Source organism: Paecilomyces variotii (assembly GCF_004022145.1).
Source record: "Paecilomyces variotii strain CBS 101075 chromosome Unknown C8Q69scaffold_2, whole genome shotgun sequence".
NCBI classification, from domain to species: domain Eukaryota; kingdom Fungi; phylum Ascomycota; class Eurotiomycetes; order Eurotiales; family Thermoascaceae; genus Paecilomyces; species Paecilomyces variotii.
In genome coordinates this window covers 2,550,362-2,567,210 of record NW_021167141.1, presented here as the reverse complement: position 1 = coordinate 2,567,210, position 16,849 = coordinate 2,550,362, and the positions used below count along the sequence as shown (strand labels likewise).

The 16,849-nt window shown below is 48.8% G+C and overlaps 6 protein-coding genes across 6 annotated transcripts; 2 read left to right on the top strand and 4 right to left on the bottom strand.

Annotated features, from left to right (window-relative positions):
- Positions 1 to 12: 12 nt before the first annotated feature.
- On the bottom strand, positions 13 to 1,485 carry C8Q69DRAFT_457794 (hypothetical protein). The gene is made up of 3 exons (XM_028629934.1): positions 719 to 1,485; positions 585 to 662; positions 13 to 535 (listed from the first exon to the last, which is right to left on the bottom strand). The coding sequence occupies exons 1-3, from the start codon at positions 1,300 to 1,302 to the stop codon at positions 397 to 399; spliced, it is 801 nt and encodes a 266-aa protein (XP_028487756.1). The 5' UTR covers positions 1,303 to 1,485; the 3' UTR covers positions 13 to 396.
- Positions 1,486 to 3,771: 2,286 nt separating this feature from the next.
- On the bottom strand, positions 3,772 to 5,460 carry C8Q69DRAFT_159862 (hypothetical protein). Its single transcript, XM_028625651.1, has 4 exons — positions 4,800 to 5,460; positions 4,565 to 4,728; positions 4,215 to 4,498; positions 3,772 to 4,142 (listed from the first exon to the last, which is right to left on the bottom strand). Exons 1-4 carry the CDS (start codon positions 5,126 to 5,128, stop codon positions 3,963 to 3,965), a joined length of 957 nt encoding a protein of 318 aa, XP_028487755.1. The 5' UTR covers positions 5,129 to 5,460; the 3' UTR covers positions 3,772 to 3,962.
- Positions 5,461 to 6,338: 878 nt separating this feature from the next.
- C8Q69DRAFT_504757 (kinase-like domain-containing protein) lies at positions 6,339 to 8,517 on the bottom strand (the record flags this gene model as incomplete). Its single annotated transcript, XM_028632629.1, has 2 exons — positions 6,339 to 8,367; positions 8,459 to 8,517. 2 exons carry the CDS (start codon positions 8,515 to 8,517, stop codon positions 6,339 to 6,341), a joined length of 2,088 nt encoding a protein of 695 aa, XP_028487754.1.
- A 275-nt stretch (positions 8,518 to 8,792) lies between these two features.
- Positions 8,793 to 11,625, bottom strand: C8Q69DRAFT_159830 (nucleolar GTP-binding protein). The gene is made up of 4 exons (XM_028625650.1): positions 11,338 to 11,625; positions 10,546 to 11,281; positions 9,602 to 10,146; positions 8,793 to 9,549 (listed from the first exon to the last, which is right to left on the bottom strand). Exons 1-4 carry the CDS (start codon positions 11,433 to 11,435, stop codon positions 9,240 to 9,242), a joined length of 1,689 nt encoding a protein of 562 aa, XP_028487753.1. The 5' UTR covers positions 11,436 to 11,625; the 3' UTR covers positions 8,793 to 9,239.
- Positions 11,626 to 11,828: 203 nt separating this feature from the next.
- On the top strand, positions 11,829 to 12,692 carry C8Q69DRAFT_442279 (hypothetical protein; the record flags this gene model as incomplete). The annotated part of the gene is made up of 1 exon (XM_028628827.1): positions 11,829 to 12,692. The coding sequence occupies one exon, from the start codon at positions 11,829 to 11,831 to the stop codon at positions 12,690 to 12,692; it is 864 nt and encodes a 287-aa protein (XP_028487752.1).
- A 2,226-nt stretch (positions 12,693 to 14,918) lies between these two features.
- Positions 14,919 to 16,470, top strand: C8Q69DRAFT_159914 (GPI anchored cell wall protein). Its single transcript, XM_028625652.1, has 2 exons — positions 14,919 to 15,232; positions 15,290 to 16,470. Exons 1-2 carry the CDS (start codon positions 15,001 to 15,003, stop codon positions 16,342 to 16,344), a joined length of 1,287 nt encoding a protein of 428 aa, XP_028487751.1. The 5' UTR covers positions 14,919 to 15,000; the 3' UTR covers positions 16,345 to 16,470.
- The last annotated feature ends 379 nt before the right edge of the window (positions 16,471 to 16,849 follow it).

The following is a 16,849-nucleotide window of genomic DNA, read 5'->3' as shown; positions in this document are numbered from 1 at the left end:
AAAATGATAACAAGCCAGCTTGCAGTAAAGTTGGTTTCAATACGGTACATATAAGCGTTGATATGATCTCGATGCATTCATTAGGAGATTATCCTTAGTGCCTTCTTTAATCGTAGTGGTCGTAGTTCAAGACAGAAAGTCCCCAATGGTAATAGTATTGTGAGCTTTAGAAGAATTCACTACATTCGGACATTCGTTAGATGTATAGCTCAATTCGCTTACAGTTTCAAATAGCATACTGGACCTAATCACTCGGTGCACGGTCTCACCTGATGCACGACCTTTGCTAAGGCATTTGAAACTTTAAAACGCGAATATCTCAACGCACTTTTGACGGAGAGCAGCGAATTAATCTTAATCTGATGCTCACTAACTGCAACATTTATTGCTGACCTTTCAGAATTCCCATTTCTCCGGGAGATCACGCCACTCCCCATTTTCGCGAGGCCGAGCCAGCCCGTATGCGACATATAAGTTGTCTGACCATTGAAGTTTACCAACGCTTGGCCATACTCCTCGAAAACCCGAAATGCGACTGAATCCATTAGTAAATAGTCCAAAAATATATAGAATCCTTGACGTACACATTGCCAGTGGACTTATCATATATGATCTTCGAGGTACGCGACGACTGTGGTTTTACACCGCAACGCAGCATCTCTCTGTTAATCGTATTAGCGTTTTGTCTGTCTGCTATCTTGGGTTTGCGTAAACTGACTCAAAGGCAACACGAAACTTGGCGCGAATATCTTGTCGTACAAGGGGATCCAAGCTCCAGAAATATTCCTGTGTAAGAGGCTCCCCAGGCACCTTTTCCCATACGAGGTATTCGACAAAGCCACCAGGGACGAGCTCATGTTCCTCTTGTGTTCTTCTGCAATAACCAAGGAAACGTGGAACAGAGCTACAGCCGTGACGCATCAGTAGCCTAAACGCCTCTAGTTCACCACGCGGTTGAGGAGGTTTGACTTGTTGGGCTAGTGTAGCCAGATCAGCGTCCTCCGTGCCAGTATAAGGAATCTGATAATATATTCGCATGAAGGCTATCTGCGTCGGGTCCTCCTCTAGGTGGCACAGAAATTTGCCAACAGTCATAGGAGACCCGACGACTCTGTCGATATCTTCCTGTGAGAGATAAGCAGCTCTCTCCCCGAGCTTTTCCGTGATAATCCACGATCGGGAGACCGCTGAGGGAGCAGACGGCCGTTGCGGGTCGAGGTCATCAAAAGTAGTGACCTTTGTCCCTACGAGGCGGCGGAGGAATCGGGCATCGAAGTCAGTCGGTCGTGAACGAAATGTCATGATAATGCTTGTGAGCAGATACCTCTAGCGATATATAGACGAAGGTAGAACAGGGCAGCTTAAAATATGGGCAGTTTCAGCCAATAAGTTGAACTTAAGTAGGAGGATGCAGAAGGGAAAATAAAGAACAATAAATAATTATATATGCCAATTCCACGCGAAGCGCTAAACTCTAGAATCTAGTGTTAGACAGAAAGTTCCCATGGTAATAATTGCCATTATATACCTTATTTTTAGCTTTAGCGATAACCACGTGAGCTTCAATAGATTTTATCAGGTTCGGCTATACTGCACTTCTGTTAATATATATTCGCCAAGCGGGATGTTTGTGATTGTGCCTGTAAAGACTTGTATGCTCCCAATACGCACGTTCCCAGCTCTCCGATGAATTTCTTAGATAATACAGAGCATTGTGGCTCTGTTAAGCCTATTTTATATCTCTGCGTAATCAGGGTATTAAAAATATTTTGCCTCTGCTGTAAATGTGGGTGCTATAAGTTTTAAGAAATAAATAATATAATAAAAAATTATCTTTAATAAGTGAGCTATATTAAAAGTAGGCTATTTCCTATATAGAAGTATTAATTATAATATCTAGTTTAGGGGCCAGAAGTTGTTCCAGAGGGTTCGCTATTGACCATTTAGCATTAAGCACTATACGTGCGCTCTCTCAAGGCTCAAAGACTGAGGAGAGGACGAAGAAGGGGTATATGTGAGCAGCCTCAATGTAATCACCCCCCCGAGTAACAAGGCAGGAGTGTTTATCCCTCCTTTTACACTGTCTCTGTTAGTAATGTACTAAGGACTGCATATGCGGCTTGCAACTCACATTCTCCGCGATGGCAATTGAACGAAGGTAATCTTTCGGCTCACGACAATTGACTCCTAGGGCTATAAGGTATAACGGGGGGTGGTGGGATTTTTAATAGGCTTTCGGATCTTTAATTTTGATAATAGAACTTCTGCCTCTAGGAGGCAAGGCTATTAAAGATTTAATATCTTTAATTGCTCGCCCGTCGCTTTTAGTATGGCGTGGAATTTTCGAAGGAATTAGTGAGTTCAGGGTATCAGTTGTAGACTTGCGCTTTTGATTCTTATCTTTAATGCGTTGGCGGGTAGTCCTTAATAAGATAATACCTGTTAGATCAACTGCTTCCCAATGGGGGTTTTATGAACTCACAAATCTTCAGGGCCCTCGTCCGACTTTTGTTTACGCAAATATTATACCTGCTAGATTTCGGCCCTGCGATGAGCCATTTTGTGTAGGCCTCGAGTTTGATTAGAGGTATAAAGTAATCAACTTATAACAGATTCGCGTATAGTAGGTTCTCCGTCTTATATAATGTCACGCATGGCCGCGCGTATTGATGACCACATTCTGTCTCAATTTTGAAGGGATAAATCCCTCTATAATCATGTTTATTAATAGAAGTTGCTGCACAAAGATTATAGTCGTACTATAGATTAGTCGCGCTATCCGTCGTATAGTAAGTATGTGTGTGATTCCTGATTATAAAATAGGACGCGGTCAGGAGTGTTCGCTTCAAGGGATTTTCCAATTGCCGAAATGTGAAGAATAACTTCTGGCATATATAGTTTGAGATCAGCACCTAGATGCGAGTTCAAGTATGGACCTAATACTTTCAGAGCCTCTTCCAAAGTCTCGACAGACAAGGAGGTACTCATGATGGTTGTTTCGACAGGTTTCAAAAGAGACGAAAAAACTGAGGGAGAAGACATTTCGGTGACATGTATGTTAGAAACTATTATGGGAAACTGCCACTGTTAACCAGGAAGGTAAGGGAAACTTAATACGAAGCGAGTAGTTGCATTATGTCGACGTAGATAGAACGAAACTTCACCAGCAGAGGGAGACAGGAAGGGGAACAGCGGGGATAGACAGATGTGCAGGAGAAAAAGAATGAATAAGAAGCGCATTCAATAGTGGCGTGGAAGTGAATTGAAAAGTGGTATGGAACGATCACAAAGGCCCATCACAGGCAGGCAGACGGAAGGATTTGGAAACCAGCCAATCGATTTAGAGTCCCCTGAAGAGATAACAGCCCATAAATGTCGGTGTTTTCGACCATGGAGAAGTTGCATGATGGTGCCTCGGTTCCCTCCAGTGGTGGTTAATATCGATTGCAGCAGCATATAGTCCGGGGCACACTACCCCTAGAGATTCATCATGTTCTAAAGACTTATTTCTACGAGATTTTCCTGTGCATGATCGACTAATATCCTCATCCACTGAAAATGATTTTGTTTCAGTGGCCATTTCATTTCACCTGGCAATGCAATAGTATTCGTACATCATGTATTGGCAACCGCGAGGGGGTCTTAGCATCATAGAGCACGCGCTCTGCTTGTTTAAACCTCTTGATCCAATGTCGTGAAGAATTATTCCAGACTCCGAGACCAAACAGGATGCAGGGCCCAGCCCGGGAGTCAAATATCCTTAGAGGTCTGGTCCTAGATCTGACATCCTATAACGGGCGGGCAAATCCCTTCTGAACTGTTCTAGGATCGATAATAAAGTCGCATACCTTTTGAATGGCTCCTCAAAGTCCTTTTTCTCTTCTGTTACAAATCCTGGTTGCTATCGCGGAAAGGCAGAAATCCGAATGCAGTCTTTCAGTCATCGTTGAACAGGTTGCGAGCTACGCGGGAATAAGGCCCATGGCCTGTATTTTCTCCCTCGCTAGCATTCGCAACCTGTTCAAAGACAACAGAAAATATGCGTTCGGATTCTTACCTGGCGATAGGTGCGGTCCGAAAAGCTCATCTAACGTTATAGGTATATCTCGTTGAACAGCAGGAGTGGGTACCGGAAATAGCTGCTATAGATTATCAGAAATCTTCATTAGTAAAACATTGAAGTCCAATAACCAAGATAAAAGAAAACAACATACTTCGTGGTGAAGGAGAATTGCGGCGCCAGCAGGGTTTCTATGGAAGACTTCGATCATGCCCGTGACACTGCCGTTTGAAGTTTTCGTCCACTTCAGGAGAATGACATATCTTACGTCCACCCCACCGGAGAACCACAAGGTCCTATCTGACTGCAGATGCGGCCAGCTCTCTGACCAACCGCTCTCAACGATAACGCGAGGTAAAAGCCCTCTTGTATCAGGTTGGAGATAAAGATCCGGCTCCTTGCTTGAGCCTGCATACGCCCCAGAAAACCCGGTAAACGCTAGTTATATAAGTATTAGCAAGACGTAGTTAGAATATAAGTTCTGATTATAATAATTGTACTGACTGGTCGCAACATTGAGCTCTAGATACTCAAACTCGTCAAATGTAAGAAACTGAGCCATTACCATACGAAACAGCTCGTTCTTCATCCACTGTAGGTAGACGTTATGTATTGGAGTAGGCATTATATGAACACGCAAAACGCCTCTAGCTGAATTGAACTGGATTCTAAGAAATAGTAAATTTATTAATGAGGAATACTCGCATAATAGTTAATTTAAAGTAGAATGCAGACTTACCTTGGAAATGCTCGCTCGACAAGGGGTTCGTCGGCGAGAGAATCTGCGACCAGAGAACCAATCTCACGTGGAATGTTTTCGTAGATTAGTTCTTTGCTGTCTCTGGCATTGATAATAGCATCATAGATCTCAAGAAACAGTCTCTGTGCAGTTAAAGGTGGTGCAGAAGGTGGGGTGTTGCTCCTGAGATTGTGGGCAGGAGTGATAGTAGGCTCGCAACGTGGGGCTGGAGGTGAAGCAGAAAGTGAATCAGAAGGTAAGGTATTACTTCTGAGATTGTAACCACGACTGCGAGTAGGCTCGCGATGTGGTGACCTATTCTGATCCATCGTGAAAACCAGGCAGGCCAAAGGATGTGTGAAGCCAAGTTGAGGCTAATCAGACTTGAGAATGGGGATAGTTTAGACAAGGAAAAGATTAGGAATCAAGGTGAGATTTTGTCTTTTATATGTAAAGAGAAAAGTGAAATGAGTTGGAGAAGTTTAGTGCAGGACTGAGCCGGGTATGTCCAGGAAACATGTTGGTACTTTGCCTATTTAGACTCCTGATGGCAGATGACCTAATTCAGGCTCAGCATGACTGGTAGTTAACTCCAACCATCCCCGGTTCTACCCAACATGTATCTGAAAATTTTGAGACGAGTCACTAGAATAAATAATTGTGTGGCGTGGGTGGTGAGTAGTAAGAATTGATTCTAGATCACGAAAAGACAATTCATCATTGACAGAACCGATTACGTTCTGGTCCATCCCAGAAATGAGAATAACAAGACCTTACGCATCCATCCCCAGTTGCTTTCTAAGCGAAACATCCACAGCCTTCACTAATGCATACACCATCTCCAAAGTGGACACATCTAGACCCAGGCCTCCTCGCACTTAGTGTAGCAGATATCTTTCAAGCCCGCGAGCTCGATCTCATGAGCGAGAAAAAACAGTTTTGTATGCGTTAGGATAGGCGCACTGATGATTCCCCGCTCTAGAAGAATAGTTTATCAGTGAGATACGCGAAGACAATGGCCGGTGGTTGGCATTATGTTACTTATGGTGAAATGAGATAAGACTCTCGAATAGTTTCCAGTGTAAATGTATTCTAGCATCATGGAGACTATCCAGGTATCTTTGTGCGCTTCAAAGGCTATATCCCTTTCGGTTGAAAACTGGGTTGGCAGAGACTGGGGCAACGTATTTGAAATACGAGCGAGTGAGTGACCAGGGAACGGGATCATCTGTTTGCCGATATGTAGTTTCACATCAGAATGGTCTGAAGAGTACAAAAGTCTGCAGGTATATTCCTGTGAGTTAAATGACTTGAACAGGGTTAAGTTTTGTAGACCTTTTGAATCGATCCCAAAAGTCACCTTGGCTTCCCCCATCTTCGGAAGTCTCCTTTTTGACACAAGAACCAACGTCAAGACGACGCTTCTTTTCGGCTGGAGAGTCTTTTGGCATGATGGTCCACGAGTGAGTTGCTGCAGAGATGGAGGTGGATGAAGTCGGTGAGTTGGTGAGAGGTTTACAGGTGTCCCCTACCAGATCATTAAAAGAGTATAGGAGTGTTGGTTGGAAAGCCCAACAGACATAGAAGAGCAGACCGGTAACAGAGTGCTACTACTGCAAGATGTAAAATCAGGGCAACTGATTGGGCCCGGACGCTCCGTGCCCCGAGGGTCACGGTAGCGAGGAAAAGTAGAGGATAGAACACCCAGGGGTTCACCGCCAGAGGGGAACATGGTTGGAAAGCAGCAATGATTTTGACGAGGAAGAATGATACCTGAAGTAATGGTAAGGTGACATGACGGTAAGAGAAATATCTCAGGTAGAAAGTAATCGTTTGGAGAGAAAATCGAGTTGGCGGCGGCGGTAGTAATGGTGGTCGGTGGATGTGGTGAGAACCATAATGATCGTCCTGCTCGGGGCTCCCAAACGGGGATAGAGAAGGTGACGGAGAATACCGGGGACGGAGTATAAGGTGTCCCTCGGGGCTTCCCGAGAGACGACGATCAGTCTCCGGAGTCTGACTGGTCGCGCCTTTCCTCGATTCATACAATGGGCTCTGACGCATGCCAACATCAGCTTCAACGGCAGTCCTCCTTGACGGTGACTGTGTAAGTCGGGCATCAGATTCAGGTGCCGGGCTATCAACCGGCTGAATGCGAGAGCTGGAACGGAAATCGGGACTGGCAGAGCTTGCTCTCGCAAAGCGACGGTTTTCATTGCCATTCACGCCAGCTTGGATGCCAGTCAATACTTCATCTGCAGTAGGCCGTCTGGCAGGGTCGACAGATAGCAATCGCCTGAGGAAAGTGTATAGTTTCTCAGGAAGATCCGCTCGTATTCTACGCTCATCATCAAACCCACCCCATTGACTGATTTCCGCACGGAGCTGGTCAAGATCCTCCTTTTCTTCGTTGATGATGTCAGCATTACGGTAAGGCAGCTGAGCGAAGCAGAGGAAGTAAAGGATCATGCCCAGAGAGAAGACGTCGGACTTGAATGTGAAGTTTCCGAATGGTCCTCCTGGATACTCCTGGCGCAGGACTTCTGGTGCACAGTACGACACCGTGCCTGTTGCGCCAGTAGATCTGCGAGCGGTATTCTCAGACTGGACCTCACCGAAATCGCTTACAAGTACCCGCAGTTCATCTCCGGTCTTATGCAGCAGACAGTTGCTAGGCTTCAGATCACGATGGATGTAGCCGTTAGCATGAAGGAAACGCAGACCGGAAGTGATGTCCTTGAAGAAGGAGTATATCTCCTCAAAGTGAAGCTTCCTCGGACGTGAGAGATCCGATGGTGGTTCGGGTTGCCCTTTCGAGCGTCTCCTCAGACGTTCCTTCAACTGCTGTGCAGTGCTCGGACGCTCTGCGGAACCGTAGATATACTTGTGCAGGTCTCCTGCATTGCAGTATTGCTGAAGAATGAAGGCACACGGCACACTTGGCCCAAACGTAGTGAGCTTGACGTCTTCAAGCCAGACATGACGATAGGAGACCAAGTTCTGATGGGAGAGATGCTGTAACAACTGCACTTCGGCTAGGACCTTCTCTAGCCACTCGTGATCATCTCCAACAGGAACACGCTTGCAGGCATAATGACCGAGTGAGACTCCATCCAGCACATGCTTAACTAGCAGAACCACGCCTTTGCCACCCCTCCCAAGTTCAGTCTCCTCCACGAAGAAATTCTTGAAGTAATTCTGGGAAAAAGCTGCGGCAGATATCCCTTGTGGCCCGGGGGTGCGTCCACCATCCGAACTTCCAGTCGTCGGTCCATCAGCGAGGACCGGTTGAACGAGCCGTCGACGCGGAGACGGCGGACCTGGCGTATCTGTCGAGTTGGGAAGGCTATTATGAAGCAAGCGGAAGTAGTCCGGATTGACGAATTCTGCCTGGCTAGAGGTTGAGCCATGGCGTCCTTGGCGGCCAGCTTCTCCATCTCGCATGGGACGATGACAGTATGGGCAGTCGATCAATTCGATGTCGTTGTCATTGTGACTGTTGCTGTCTCTTCGGATGACCAGCTGCCGGGATTCACGGTCGAGGACGACAACGGAGTCATTATGTCGCCTGTTGAGAACAGATGCACATTAGATTCAAATTCTCTGATCACACACACACACACACATTCCTATCTCCTCGACAAGGTGTAGAATCTTACAGTACGACGTCACGGTTGGAGGCGTGATAGGGTATTATCGACATGCCATCTTGCGCCATTATGGAGGCAATAGTCGGGCATTCCGGACGATGCTAGACATCAAGGGTAGTGGTCGCATGGCCATCAAGAGAAGAAATGAAGAAATACCACTGATCCTACAAGCAAGGACAGGGATTCTCCCCGTATGCCTGGGGCAACGTCGTGGTTAAGCTGGCAGTGGAGTGAGGCGGCAAACAGGCCCCACGTGAGCTCTGCCTCTTGCGGAGCAAAACAAGCCAACACAGCTTGCTAAATGTTGTCAACACGCGACGCTACACAATCCACATCTACAAATGAACAATTCGGGTTTCAAAATAGAGAGTATTTCTATTGCCATTGCTAATGTCTCACAGGACAGTGGGGTATCTAAGATGCGTGATCGCCAGAGGATCTAGGGTGGCTACCCCGGCTGTGCTGGGGTGTAGCCGGATCCTTCTAGGAGGCTGGAGGCGCGGGTGGATGAGCTGGATTGGCTCTAAATGCTGCAGTTGCCCGTCAAGCTCAAGCTAGTGATTGCCGCAAACTGCTGCAGGCTCAGCTGCAGATGGGACCTGCGGTGAACAAGTCGCCAGCGTGGCATGGCTTGCTTGTCTTCTCATGACGTGAACAGCTCCTGTTCGGCGAGCGGCTTGAATGGACACGCGGGGGATCGAGAGGGTCTGTCCCTCGTCCTTAAAAGGCTGGATCCTCTGCTTCTTTCTTGCAGATAGATGAAGCGGAAATGAAGTCCAGACCAGGTCATTCAGTCATTGTCCTGCGAGTCTCCCTCGTCTTCAGACGTCTCGTACTGGATGTCCTCCTCGTCGTCGGAGCCAGCAGCATCTCCGTCTTCAAACCCTTCGAATTCATCTTCACCTGCATCTGATTCTGCGTTGGCTGACTGCTCCTTCTCCTCAGGCTGCTTCTCCGAAACGGCATCATCCCGCTTCCGTTTCCGCGCCATCTCACCTAGCCTGCCTTCTCTGCCCTCCAGCTTGGAGTCTGTACTTCCATCAGCCTTTGGCGGCGGGGTGTACCAAGGGATCTTTCCCCGGAGGAAGTCATTGATAACCCTAGTACAAAGTTAGATATGGCTGGGGATTTAGGAGAGAGAAAGGAACGTACATCTTGGCAACACCGTCTACATCGGGCTCACCACCGCGAAGCAATCTGCCTCCCTTGCGAGCAAGAATACTCAAAAACTCCGTCGCATCAGCGTAGTTTTTAATTTCGTAAGTACGCTCAATGTGTCGGGGCTGGCACCGCCGCAGAACTCCTGGGATGTACTGTTCAGGGTTTTCGACATTCTCCACTCGAACGACACCGCGCAAAAGAATATCTTCTTCGGTGTCGTTGTTGCTCGGAGGAACAACTCCAGGACAGTCGATCAGGTAGATCCTCTTCATCAGAGTGATGTATTGCCACACCTTAGTTTCACCGGGGATCGGTGCTACCGTACACACCTTCTTCTTGCGAAGGGTGTTGATGATAGAAGACTTTCCGGTGTTGGGGTAACCGATGAAGCCGACTGAGATCTGCTTACGATCGGAGTGGAGAGACGAAAATTGCCTTAGCAGCTGGATCAAGGAACCCTTGCCAAAGGAGTTGTTGATCGAGGCGTGGAATGCAAGAGTAGGATGTTCCTTCGAGAGGTGACGAACCCAAGAAGCCTGGGAGCATCAGTTAGCAACCCGTAACAAGTAATGATTGGGTTCGTAGAATGTGTGGGATGTTACTAAGAGAACTGCTATGAAGCCACCGGACAGCAGAAGCAGCCCTCAACTCAAACAAAGCACGACATGGCCCTTTGTGACCGGCCCTCAAAACGAGGGCCGGTCTACCTGAGTTCAGAAAGAAGCCAGGCGGCGGGCCAGTGTTGATCTACCAAAGCTGTAACAGACAAAACTTCCATAGAGAGGCGGCAAAGGAATTGCACGGAAGAAGCCTTGACTTAGCAATGGAACGTGTCTGTAGGACACGGAAAGGCACGGGAAAGGGCAGAGTAGAATAAGAGAAAAAAGAAAAAAAAAAAAAAAAAAAAAAGGATAGACGGGAATGATCAAACTTACAGCCACACTTGTCGGGACAAGATCACACTTGTTGAGCACAAAAACCAGGTGCTTGTGGGGAGCTTCCTCGCGGATGTACTTCTCAATACTCCTGCAACGGGTGCCCTCAGGGTCACGAGCATCCACGACATGGATAACCACGTCAGAAGAATCGATGACCTTGTAAAGCTCGTTCCAGATACGCTTACTCTGACCCTTGGAGAAGACCGGTTCACGTGCCAGCGTGAGGTTTCCATCCTCGTCGGCATCCCCCCCAGCTGCGCCAGAGTTGCCGCTGAGCAGCTTCGCCTGGTCCAACCTGTCAAGATAATCATCGTGCATCTTGACAGACTCGCCAGCAAGGTCTTCAATGGAGCCGACGCCCAGCTTGACTCTTTTCCTCTGTGCCTTCGGCCCAAAAGTGTCGCTGAAAGGCGCAGCCTCGACAGCAATCTTGGCCTGGTGTTGTTTCAACCCATTGGGCTGACCGTCTCTGATCAGACTCATGGGGAGCTTGTTCGTCTTCAGTAGAACCTGGTATGGGTCGGAAGCCCGCTCGGCAACCGCCTCTCGGAAGGAAGCCAAAGCCTCCTGGGAGATGACACGAGTATTCCCGAACCATTTACGGTTCGGTTCAATACGAGCAACGGGGGCTTCTCTCGACTGGTAGGAAGCAGCCTTTGTGATCTTTCCCTCAGCATTTCTCTGCGCCTTGCCATCCTTGAACATGTTCAAGGTCTTGATCTTCTTCGCATCTCTAAACAACACGATTAGCTTGCCATCAGGACTGGAACAGAGGAAGGCAGGGCTCACCTGTAGAAATTCTCCCCCTTGGTCCTGACATTGCTCATGCCATCGTTATTCTTGCCCTGCCGCTCGCGGCGGGTGGCTTCCTTCTTTCCGGTACCCATTTTGACTTCTACTTAGGATCCTAACCGACAGAATCAAAGCTAGGTTCTTCTAAGATAGAAGGAGGCCGAAAAGCTGTTGCGGAATTTGCGCCTAGTAGGGAAAGAAGGAAAAAAAGATTGGAGTTGAAAAAGCGGGAAGAAAATATTATTTTCCTAGTGGGCTAGGCCAACAGCCGCCAAGCGTCGGTGGTGCACGGGCCAGGCAGGAAAATCGCTTCAACTTCTGGTCTCCGGACTTGCGCTGAAGCAGACGGAGAACGTCGAGTGCACGTCGGGGCACTTCCTACGTGGACTGATTGTACTATCTGACGGGAGAGAGGGTTGGATTTTACTCTCTGCTTCCCTCCATTTCTTTATTTCTTTCCGTTATCTTCTCTCCCCATGCCGGCCACGATGGCCTTGTTTCGGAGCTCTCGCACCCTCACAACACAGGTCCGCGGATTCGCATCTTCCTCGTGCCTGAGGGTTGGACCGGAATCCCCAAATTTCATCGAAGTGCCGCGAACCATCCAGCCAGATCTCCCCTCAAAGCCTCAGGTGAAGGGTACCCTTCCCGTGCCCCGAGAGATCTTCCCGGCCCGTCGCGTGGATAAGCCAACAGAGGCGTACATCAACGATGCGACTCCCTTGCCTTCGAGAGAATTGAACGTCTCGCCCGATGACCCTCATGTCGAGTACAATGTCTGGAAACGGAAGATGGCAGAGGCCAGGCGAAAGAATCTACGACAGGGTCTGCTGGAATTGCACCGCCGGAAACAGAGAACAGATCGATTGATGGAGAAGCGAAGCCGCGACAAGCAAGTGCAGAGAGAACGAATCCTGTCACAGCCGGAGCGCGAAGATGAGCGTCTGACGCGGCCATCCATTGTCCAGGCGATGCAGCCTGTACGGACACCGATCCTGCCTGATCCGGACCGTGAGGCCCGTCTGGCCAGATCTCGGGCGCTGCTGGAGATCAAGGAGGCTGAGAAGAAGGCCGAGAGACAGGACTACGTCCACTCGCTGTATATGAATGCACGGAAATTCATCACTACGGAAGCCCAGCTCGCCGCTGAGATCGAGCGGGTGTTCCCCGAGGGCGAGAACGACGCATGGCGCAACGATCACCAGCCAGGCGAGAATATCTGGAACCTGGGTGTACCCCCTACCATCCAGTCGAGCGTCAACGATGCGAAGAAGAGCGAGGCTGCTCGGTGGGACGTTATCCAAGGCCGTGTCAAGAAGCTGGGAGAACAGATTACGGGTGGAAAGCTGTGAGGATGATTCTTGGGAGCCCCTTGTACATTACTCCAATTTTTGCAGTCTCTTCACGATAGTTAGACGGAGAATTAGAGATATCCCCTTTTCTCAAAACAATCAATCTTTCCCTGCGCAAACCATCCGTTAAAGCTTTTTGTGTCACGTGGCTGGTTTTAACCAATAGGACCATACAATGCATGCATAGAAATTGCCTCTACCATTACCAGTACTTAGTGTTCGTTCGGCCCCTCTAGACCTGATTGCGGTGTGGAAAAGCTCTGGATGGCCATTGTAGTCTGATCCGAGAACCATCAGCTGGACTCTTCATCATCCGATGTCATTGGTGCCGGCAGGGTCTAACACGAGATGCTTCTAACTAAGGAACAGATTGACCTGAAAAGTTGGGATCAGTCTAAACTCCACCTCGGTAAAGTATTGTGATTCGAGGATCTGGCAGGAGGACAGGCCATTCTCGGTGATTGCAAAGATACGTAAGTGGCCGCATGATGCTGGATTTCAATGAATAATGGAATTCGACAGCATGCCGCTGGTAGGTTCAACAACCTCGAACAAGTTTTGAGTAGTGATTACTCAATTCTCATTCTTAGTTAATTAACCGGTGATCGATCCAGAGACCGCGGGATATGATTGTACCATACAGAGGGGTCGGACAATCTGTACTTCCACCCATCATAGGAAGTATCCAAACATAGAGCAAACCTTCGTTGTTGCCTGAATTGTTCTTATACGAGGGATCCTGTGTCCGAGAGCTTCCGATCTTGCCCTTTGCCCTTCAATTTGTCCATTGTACTCGTGTTTAGCCTGTGGCAAACACGATCCTGTCAAGGGCGACAGCAACCGAGACCTCATCGATCTTCACCCTAATCAGCTTCAGCTCGCTCCGTCTTGCACAGGGTCCCAAGGTTCGCACGCGAAAGAGTACTCTCTATGGTAGTTTTTTGAGGCAGGGTAATGAGGGCTGCGCAGAGAGATGCGAAATTGGAGGGTAGATCGAGTACCATACTCAACAGCCAGCAGCAAAACCATCCATAATTAATTAATTGATTCCACCTGCGGAGAAGGTTACGCGTGCAAAACACCTCATTGACCTGTTGTTGAACTGGTTAGAGAAGAGCCGATTAATTTGCCATGGCGTCATAAACGGGTGAAGCGCGGCTCTCCTGATCCGCCCGCGCGCTAAGAATAGTAAGTAAGTAAGTAAGTAAGCGGTTGTTCTTCAACTCAATCGTCACGATAGTCGATACCAAATCCACTGCTCGACGATCTTGACAGCATCGTGTCGTCTAGCGGAAGCTTGAGTGGCCGTCACTGTGCCATCGACAATGACTGATGCCAAGAATAGTTAACCAGCATCTCGATCTCGATTGCTGACTACATGATGCTATCGCTCGACCCCTCGGTCCCCGGGCTGAAAATAGCAACGTATGAGAGCAGAACGTGGGAAATTATGCAGAAGAAACGAACCAGGGCGTTCCCTTCACGGTCCTCCGTCTGACCGGAACAGTCAGTCCCGGTTCCTGGACATCCGGTTGTCTGGAGTATCTCTGGCTCGTTCCGAATTGCTCTCGAGAACTCGACGAAAGGAACAGTTGGCAATTCGTCAGTCAACCACAGTGACAGGTGGTTTGTCCAAGGTCCATGGAGCCCCAGAGCGAACTCCAACATTCCGATGGAGCAAGACTCAACTAACGCACGATCGACTCGTGGATTCCCCAAGGTCTTGTTGAGCACAAACCTTGAGATCACATCCAGAACTTGCTGTCTTTTTGGTCGATCAACTCGACTGTTCCACGCCGTGGGTCAGTTCTACAGCCCTACCCCACCACAGCATTCAAGCAATTCATCCTATTGCTTCAGATGACGCTTCTACTACCCATCCCCTTCCAATTCGAGTCCGGTTTGCTCGGAAAGGTAGATGTGGTTGAAATGTTCAGGCTCCACGTCCCTTGTCAGGTTCCTGGGCATAATGACGGTCCACTCAGACTTCTCTTTGGGATGGCTTTGGTTGTCTCCATTAAGATCGCTTGACACAGATTGTTTTTATTATTATTATGCCAATGTGGAAACCTCCGTCTCTTGAATTGCTTGGATATTGGATATCTTCTCATGACGTCTACCTACCCACATTAGGTTATAAAGGTAAGGGTACAACCCCTCGAATCTGCCTTCTACTACCATCAGACAACAGAGTCCCAAAAAGCAGAAAAGCAAAAAGCTGAGGAGACCGGTGCCAGAACCCCACTGCCTCACATTCTTTCGTGTTCCAACTTAGCTCAGTCTGTCGCTTTCTGTGCATCCTGCCACAATGATGAAGAACCTCGCTGTCGCAGCGGCCTTCGCTGCCGGAGCGAATGCTCTCGTTCCCCGAAGCAACACTTGCTGCTTTGGACTGACCGCTTCTGGCTCTGCATCTGGCACAATTGGCCAGCTTTCTGACGGACAGAACCGCATCGGTGGCGGCCTGCCTGCTGCTCAGTACTGCATCGACTCCTCCGGTGGTATCACTGACAGCAACGGACGCGGCTGCATCCTGACTCGTAAGTGACTGTCGAGCTTTATTGAATCTTTCCTAGCAGGTTCTGACTCTTTTACAGCCCCTACTACTCAGTTCCAGTGCGATTCCGGCGCCAAGCCGACCACTGGATTCTCCATCAGCTCATCTGGCACTGTCGAGTACAACGGCAGCTCCCAGTTTTACGCTTGCGAAACCGGTGACAACGGAGAACTGAACATCTACTACACCACCAGCGATGCCGAGACTGGATGCAAACCCGTCACTTTGCACGCAGACTCCTGCAAGTCTGGAGGAGGCTCTTCGTCCGCCGCTCCGGCGCCGGCCAGCAGCGTTGCTCCTCAGCCATCCAGTGCTGCTCCAGAGTCGACTTCGGCTGCTACTCCTGCGCCTGCTCCAGAGTCTAGCGCGGCGGCCTCTCCTGCTCCGGCCTCTCCTGCTCCAGCTCCTGAATCCAGTGCCGCGGCATCTCCTGCTCCGGAGTCTAGTGCACCAGCATCTCCCGCCCCGGCTCCTGAGTCTAGCGCCGCGGCGTCTCCGGCTCCGAAGCCAAGTGAATCTGCTGCTCCTGCTCCCGCTCCCGCTCCGGAGTCGAGCGTCTCGCCTTCTGCCAGCACTCCTGCTCCCCAGCCTTCCTCCAGCTCTGGAGGATGTGGCACTACCCTCCAGAAGGGCAACTACGAGTTCCCTCACTTGATCATCCCTATTGACTCTTCCGCTCCAAGCAAGGCTCCTGGCACCTCGTACAATGGCACCGTCACTTCTACCATCTCTTCTCTCTTTAACTTCGACATCCCCTCTTCGGACTCTGGCAAGCAGTGCTCTCTCGTCTTCCTCTTCCCCGAGCAGAAGGACCTCGAGACCTCTTCTTTCAGCTTCAGCGGTAACGGCGAGGTTCGCTTCGCTTCTCTGGACTCCCCGGCCCAGCAGTCGACCAGCTACAGCAACGCCCCGGGTGTCAAGAGCGAGCTTGGTACCTTCACCGTCTCTCCTGGCCACAACTACACCATCTCCACCTTCACCTGCCCGGCTGGCCAGACCGTCTCTTACGAGATCAGCAACGCCGGCTCTACCGACCTCAACTACTTCCAGGACTACAACCCCTCTCCCATCGGTCTGTATATCACTACCTGCTAAACGCGGATCTGATGTCATGACCACTTTCTTCCCCACTCTGGGTATTTAAAATCTTTTTTTCGACTCTTGTATTTCCAGAAATACCTTCCTTTTATCAGTCTTGGGATTTTCTGATGAATATATGACCCCATGTATACTACTTTCCTTAACGAACCCATGTCACATGTGCGCAGTGCATCTATTTTTTTTTTTTTTTGTTTTGTTTCTTTCTTTTTCTTCTTACCTAGCAAGGTTTATACCGGATCTTAGCTTCAAACGGTTTGGACCTGGGGTGCACAATACATGGGCTTTGTGTGTATATAACATACATATATATCACTAACTAGCAGAAGCGAATGGTCTTGGAAGTATGGTCGAGGCAGAAAGGCTAAGTTGACTAGCAAAATGAAATAATTTTTCGAAATGTTCGGATTATAAATATAAGTATCTAGATGTAGTACACTAACCAATATCAACTTCAAGAATGGGTCAGTATAGTATAAAATAACTAGTGAACTACTTTATT